Below are 8,188 nucleotides of genomic sequence, written 5' to 3'. Positions count from 1 at the left end.
ACCATGGATTTACCACTAACTGTAACCAATGGTATTGTTACAGAAATAGTCAAACACTTACAAGTACTACACATCTTTTCCATCACTTCAAAACTCTAAAATTATCATATTTAATGTTACTTTTTATGTGATGACCAAAACATAATTTATTCATCCTTCAAAGATTGTCCCGATTTATAAAACTTAACGTTACAAGAAAACTTGCATTTATTTAAAAATAAAAATACATTTAATTACCATTGTAAGAGTAGGTTGCTGCAGAGCAGAGCTTATTGGCTTATTAGCTATTTCCAGATTTTTTTTCACTAGTTTTGCTTTTGAATTAATATTAAGACATTATGAATGATAATAATTAAAATTATTTTTATCTACACAACTCAAACTCAGTGCTTTATTGTCAGCCCCCAGTGCTACCAAATACTTTCTGAAGAACTTGGCACCAGTGTTGCTGCCCTCAAATGTTAGTCTGGAGCCTTGTGAACGTAAAATAAAACTACACTATAATTTCTGTACATTAAGTCTATTTATTACCAAGGCATTAGATAATAATACAGTCAAAATGGGGGGAAAATGTGAATAACTGCATCATAGATTAATTTAAGATGTGCCCCTACATTTTCTGCTTGTGCTCCTAAAAATTTGCAGTAACGGGCTACAGTGCTCCTAGTAAAAAAAGTTAGTCTGGAGCACTGGACCATAGATGGAAGAAACGTTTTATCTTTGGTTGTTGTGTAATCTCAATGATGATTATCATTACACTCTCATTATTGAAATACGCTTATTAAAGTCATCCTTAGTCATCCCATGTATAGGGTATATTAGAATCGATTGGTGGTCACTAAATTTGGCCGATCACACCGAACCAATCGCAATTTGATGACGTAAAATCTTAAAAAGTTGTAAACAGTATATAGATGAGGCTTTTGCACAATGTTCTGCTTTGTAACTTTGCGAAACATTCGTTAACCACAGTAAATCACACATCTTTATTTAGAGCAGCTCAATCTAAACAAGCCTACACCCAACATAACGTGATGCGTAGATCTTGAGAAAATCTTCACAGATTGACGACATGCTGCATGGCTAAAAGCTATAGGACTTGCGGGATCAGTGTTTTCTAAAATCATTTGAAAGTTCAACCAATGGAAAATGTATATCGGCTGTGGTGGCTAGAGATGATGTGTAGAGAGCAACCCGGTTTTACAGCTTGAGCGTGTTTTGATTGGTTTAATCGCTCAGATTGACAGGTCTTGATTTACCATGCGCTATAGAATACACAGCTCATCAACCAGAATCGTATTACTTGTTACTTATTCTATGTAATTATAAATATTGTATGCTTTGTAGCATTTACACATGCAAGTAGTTGTTATGTAAAACACTTCATCATTTGTTTGGAGAGATTTTTGCCTCTGAAATTTCAGCCGCTGAAAATAATCGGCCGAAAATGGCATTTTCGTTTTTTGGCTGAAAGAGAAAAAAGGCAGAAAATATGAGCTGAAAATATATGCTGCCTGCCCCTCCATGTTTAGCGCTCAGATTTCACTCTCGCACAGCATTTTTTGTAACTTTGTGAGCGACTCCGCTTCCAAAGAGCCTTTCCGCAATGACACTTAGAAGGCTTAGGCTTAATCCCAATTCTATTTTATACCCTTTCGCCTACCCCTATGAAAATATTCCCCTAAGAAATGGGAGACCACTACTACACTATTACACGTCATCATACGTCATCATATCCCGTTTCTTTTATTAGTGTCCTGTAACATTTAAACCAGAACAGCAATAAAGTGCACAAATATAACAGAAATCAGGCGCAAACTCGTTTAACAGATTACTCACTCCCAACGATGTTTTGCGCTGTATTTGGACTTACGTTTGAAAACGTATGAGCCTTTGAGTTTCCTAAGACGATACAGAATGGTACAGAACATACAAGACTGGTGGAGCAGCTTTTCCACCGGACCAAACTGTTCTCTTAATTTATTCCATTACGATCGGTCTGATATGATTTTGTTTTCTACTGTGGTGCTGCGATAACGGAGCGTTTTGCATTGTAATACAAACGAGTCAGTTGTTGCCTTGGTAATGCAAGAGCTTACAGACGATATGTGATGTAAATAGCGACTGCGTTAGGAAAGATGACCAGGGGCCTCATTTATAAACGTTGCGTACGCACAAAAGAAGGCGTACGCCGCTCTCTACGCAATAATTGGTATTTATAAAAAGCAAACTTGACGGGACAATGTGCGGTCCTTCACGCAAGCTCTGACCCAGGCGTACGCACAAAAACGGGTGAAATGAGAAATGGCGACACCGTCGGCAGATGGAAGAAACACGTGAAAGTGTGTGAAACTGTAGACCGTTGTGTAAAAGAAATGGCAATACTGCCTCACATAAATAACATGAAGACTTCACAAAGCAAGTCTTACAATTAACAGCCTACACAAACACCCGTTTGATCGATCTGCAGTGTAAAACAAACAAAATCAAACGAAAATTACCAAAGAAATGCAAATTGACACGTTTGCAAAAAGAAAAGTGAAATATGTTTTGCAATAATATTGGCATGTTATGCAATTCATCCTCATAAATAATATGGTAAACAGAACAAAATAATGTACAAAACTGATATTCTCGTCAGTGTCCCCCTCCGCCTCAGTCACCACTCCACTTAATAGGGATTCCCCAATAATTGCCGCCAGTCTCTCATCAAGAGGGGTCAGCTCCGGTGTCCCCTTTCCCCCACCCGTGGCAGACACACTCTGGCGATGGAGCGCTAGACGCTTTTTTGCCTCGACTTTGATGTCCGACCATTTCTTTTTTATTTCGGCCATTGTCCGAGGTTGTGAGGCTACAGCATTTACGGCGTCTGCAACCTTTTGCCACTCAAGTGTCTTTTTGGCATTAGTAATGCCCACACTGTGCCCTACAAACAAAATTTTTCTCCTTTTTTCCACCTCACCAACGATAACTTCTACTTCACACTGAGTGAAGTTACGTTTTTTTTTTATTTCCTCTCTGTGTTTGCCATGATTTCGCAATCGATGAATATTAACTTGTGGGCGTTTCACAGACTATTTATGGGCAACTATGGGCGTGACATGAAGCCGCAAAAGCTGCACTACATTTAGAATTGATTGTGATTTATTAAGGGAAAACTGCGTAGGATGTGCGTGCGCATGGTTTTATAAATCCGAATATTTCTGTGCGTACGCACGTCCTATGTTTCATCCGTACGCCATGTTAATATTAATACGCAAAGTTTTATAAATGAGGCCCCAGATATTTATTTTAACTGTATTATTCATTAGTGTTCACATCACTCAAATAGTGCATTTAACAAGCTATGGAGAAACTGGTATCCAGGCAACACATAAGTGATCGATCCCAAGTGGCAACATCACTACACGCATCTTCGTCTGAATCTTCCTTACCCCTACCACTCAAAGCAAAAGAGAATCGAGACACCCCTACCCCTTCATGTGAAACGAAGGAGAAGGGGAAAGGGAAGGGATAGAAATGGGATTGGGCCTGAATGTGCTTAATTGTCATGAGGACAAAAAATGTATGGGTCCCAAAAGAAAATTTACTTTAAGCTAAATAAATTATTTTTTTCAAAAGTATTTTTTCTTTCTTTCTTTCTTGATTTCTTTTTCTATTTTGTGGTTAAATATGACCCGAACATGTTCTTTTGTCAGTTTTTATGACATTCATACTGATAGCAAAAACTATCATTACAACACCACACACACCTCTTGAACAATATGGCCCAAGGAATCCTGGGAAGCAATTACATGTGCCTGAGACACATTCTCCATTGCCATAGCAATTGTGTGGGCATTCCATCACCGACTCTGCACAAAGAAGATCAGAAAATAAAGTTACTAATTTAAACGTGATATATTAACTGCGTTTTTTTAAACAGCTTTGTATTTGTGGTATAACTAGGCATAGTACAAAGTAATTGAGGCAAAGTGTCTTTAAGAATTATAAGGAGTGTCTTTGGAAGATGCCAAATGAATTCCCACTAAATATATAAATAAATTATTGTAAATAAATGTATAAATAATTCAAAAGGCAAGTATTTTCCTTTGCTGTAAATAAAAGCAGACCCTCATGACCGCATAACATACAAAATAAATTCATATTTGAAGATAAAAACAAACAGCTCAGAAGCTCAAGGCATAGAGATTTAGTCTTTTGGCCTCCATATTCCCTGGCCTGACAGAAAGAGATAGCGGCAGAATCAAACTTATTGATTAGCCAACAACTCAGGGCATGCTTCTGCACGCCTCATTATCACTGATGCACTATCTCAGGCACTTGGGTGCAAGACAGAAATATAAAAAAGGCCATCTGAAGTCACATATAAAAGCTTGTTACAGTGACCCAATTGCTCTGTCGAGCGTCACATTACATAATGTTAGGTATGAAATTACAATTTCAGCTTTTGTGCAGAAGTAAGCAGGAAACACAAAATAACAAGCCAATCTCTGCAGCGCATAAACAAAGACATATGTGTATACACACAATCACATTACATGGTTACATGGTTGTATTACATGTGCTAGCTCACCTAGTACGATGGTGTTGTATGACACAGGTTCTACAGTGCGCCCATCATTGTAAAAGGCCAGGTGCCACACACCGGTGTGCAGGTACTGAATAAAGCCCGCCTGCTGAACGCTAACCGGAATCTCCAGTCGATCCCCTAGCTCCGGATCCAACTGAACTCGTTCTCGTGAGATGAGCCTACTGCCATCCAGAAGCTCCACAAAGTCGTACTGAAACAAACGCAATTACATTTGATCGCTATTATTCAGCAGTTGCCAAAAGCATGAAAACAAAATAGAAGGCAAATTTAATATCCAGATTCCAGACACCATGACATTTAAGCTGCCCTTACCCTGTCTGGTCCTAAAATATCATCTCAAGAGATCTTTTAAAACAGGCCTTTATTTGGCATCACAAAGAGTATTATCCACAAGAACTTCCCGTACTTCAAACAGAACATTTAAATAAATAGATAGACCTACTCTAAATTAAAGTTTCTCCAATTGATTTCCTACTGGTCAGCTACAAAAAGCAATAAGGAGAAACATGGCAAATTGGAAGCAGCACTCAATAAGCTTGCTTTAGTTTATTGTGATGGCTTTGGGGACACATTGATTGAACATCTACAATAAGTTGGACAGTTTTCCTCAGCACTCACGAAAGATGCTGCTTTTATTGACAGCTGTGAGTGTTAAACACCCAGCCAATCACTGAGACAGAGAGAAGATGTCTTTCTGTTAGAGGAGTTGTTTTGTTATGATTAAAGTAGGATTTTTTTCTCTCTTGTGAAAAACCTTTGATGGCTGATTCCTTCATCTCTTGATTTATATTAAATAGCTTCAGTCAATACTTTGCGGACAACAGCTTTATCTGTGGTTTAATAAATACAAAATAATCAAGCCAATTCATTCATTTTGGAAGATTAAAAAACATCCTTTGTCTTTTTGTTTAAATAACTAATTAAAGAACTAATTTTAATAACTTATGACTTAATTAAGTTTAAGACTTTGACATTGTTTTACCTGGGTGTGTGATGGTGGAAGACCCCTCCTCCCATAGACTCCAATCAGGGCGTTTTTCTGAATGGAAATATTAAACTTGAGGAAGTGGGGTTGTTCAATGAGAAGTCTGGACCTCCAGAAAACTCCTGGTGGAACGGCATGTGCTACCTGCTGACCCAGCTCCACCTGCCCTGTGTCTAATGTGGCGTTATATTGCAGCATCACTCCTACCCTTCCTGTGAGCAGACACACATTAAAACAATATAAACATATCAATAACTAAATATGTATCTCATCTCCAAGTAAGCTCTCAATTGCTACATTGTTTCTTGTAATTGTGACTTACAATAAGACTTTGGGCCATATTTTAACGATCTGAAACGCAAGTGTCAAAGCGCGAAGCGCAAGTAACTTTGTGGGCGGGTCTCGGCGCTGTTGCTATTTTCCCGGCGGGATAAATGGCTCTTGCGCCCGGCGCAAATCTAAAATGGGTTGGTCTGAAGTAGCTTCATTATTCATAGGTGTGGTTTGGGCGTAACGTGAATAAACCAATCCGAGCGTCATCCAACATTCCCTTTAAAAGCAGGTGCGCAAGTTCCATTATGGATTGCTATTATTATGGCGTATTTACCAGGCGCACGCCAGGAGCGGTTCACAGCCGAGGAGACTGATGTTCTTGTAAGAGCAGTGAAAGACAGAGAAGTGAAGTTGTAATGTTGTACATTATGGTAAAGGTGATTTCACAGTCTTTTTTTTTTTCAGTCTTTCAGTTTTTTCAGTTTTTCAGTCGATTTTTTTTCCTGGTTCTTGACGGACAAACCAATTTGTCAGATGTCCTTATATACATATATGTCTTGCCACTATTGGGCAAACAGGTCTTATCCTTAATTATTACAATTAGCCTGAATCATTTGTAAGCTAGATTTATGCCTATTTTTTCACATCTTCGTGGCACACCACAATGATTTCCGTCATCTCATGTGTTAATATTTTTTTAGTGTAACAATTTATGATTTGCAAAAATAACTGTTGCATCTGTGTAGGTTACATGAGCAAAGTGTATGCGCGTTGTGCACGCTATACATTATGGTCAAGCATGCGCCCTTAAAATAGCATAATGAACAACGCGCAACGCGCCACTGACTTTAGACTAGGTTTTTTCTGGTCAGTGGCGCAATTGTTTAATGGAACAGCAAAATAGCACCAGGGATTGTTTGCGCCCGAACACGCCTCCTTTTTTGCGCTGAACCGCCCAGGGAGCGCAAGTTCATTCACTAGTTTAGCGACGTGCTTCTGTGGGTGCAAAATAGGAATGACACATGCGTCGGTGTACAAAGTCAATTGCGCTGGGTGCAAGATAGGGCCCTTTATCTCTTAACTGCAACATTGTGAAAATGAGTCACAATTACAAGAAAAATTATGCAAGGGAGAGATATGAAGTCACATTTTGAGATATAAAGTCATAATTACAAGAATCAATGTGACCATACGGTGTCTCTCAATTGCAAATAGTGTCTTCGGTAAGAATTTTTTTTATTTTTTTTTTATTCAGCGAGTACACATTAAATTGAACAAAAGTGACAAAAAATACCTTTATAATGATTTTAAGATTTTTTAAATTGTAAGATTTCTACTTAAAATAAATGATGTTCTTTAGAAATGTACTCATAAAACAAATGAAAATGTATTAATTAAGATACATAAAATAAGCAGCACACCTGTTCCCAGCATTAATAATAAGAAAAAAATAATAAGACGAAATGTTCCTTGAATGGTACCATTCATTACACTGATCCCACAAGTTCAGAAAACTAGAAACAGAAAACTTTGAATTATTATCATTTATTTTTTCACCGTTCACTTAACAGACGTAAATGTGCTGTTCGATAAAATTAAGATATTTTTGTGTGTTTTTATTATTTGTTTGTTTGTTTGGCTGCCTAAAGTTGATTCACGACAATAAACCCAGTCAAATACTATTCCTTTCAAATGCAGTCAAGATTCATGTTTCATTTCATGTTTCACCAGGCTAAGGTCATTTAACAATCATTGGTCCATCTGACCTAGATAAAACTAAGAATCTGGTCTTCTTTCAAGTCTAAAATTTCAAAAGAAAAATTACATAAAAAGATTTTTGTATATTTCTCTCTATACATGTTCAGAAATAAAGGGCCTTGTCAGTGTTTTTCCTGATGAGAGCCTCTAAATATCAAACATTACCCTAAAACTTGCAGTAGGCATTTGTCATGCTCTTTCATACTCTCCAAAGGCTATCAATAGATGAATGTTGACAGAGTTTAAACAACACAGGCAAACATCTTTATATTACACTTCAGAACGTGGCAGTTAGTCAATTAAAAGGAAACAATATAGCATGGTAGCTTCGCATTCGGAGTCAGGAAATAGTCTTTTATTGGTTTGCTTCAAACTGATGCTTTCTAAACATGGTAATTAGGACAACCCCAGCACAGTGGGTGCTATTCTTTAGAGACTGTCACTCCTCAAGTGAAAGATACAATCACTATTGTTTCTCTGTAGTACTTCAGCAATCTTTAACGTCAACAAGAAACAACATTCACAACCCTTTTCTCTTTTTTATCCATTAGGAATTGACAGGAAAAATCAGTTGCCTA

At 37.6% G+C, this 8,188-nt stretch overlaps 1 protein-coding gene across 1 annotated transcript in view; it reads right to left on the bottom strand.

Annotated features, from left to right (window-relative positions):
* The window catches only part of LOC307140022 (teneurin-3), a gene marked incomplete at its 5' end in the record, with an annotated part of 149,674 nt that overhangs the window by 56,604 nt on the left and 84,882 nt on the right, over positions 1–8,188 (bottom strand). The window contains 2 exons of the mRNA XM_079839264.1: positions 4,577–4,784; positions 5,577–5,791. Of these exons, the coding sequence (XP_079695390.1) occupies positions 4,577–4,784; positions 5,577–5,791 (423 nt within the window). The remainder of the gene's footprint in view (positions 1–4,576; positions 4,785–5,576; positions 5,792–8,188) is intronic.

Source organism: Gobio gobio (assembly GCF_949357685.1).
Source record: "Gobio gobio genome assembly, chromosome: 16".
Classification (NCBI taxonomy): Eukaryota; Metazoa; Chordata; class Actinopteri; order Cypriniformes; family Gobionidae; genus Gobio; species Gobio gobio.
The sequence above is the reverse complement of the archived record's forward strand: the minus strand, read 5'-3'. Positions and strand labels throughout refer to the sequence as shown.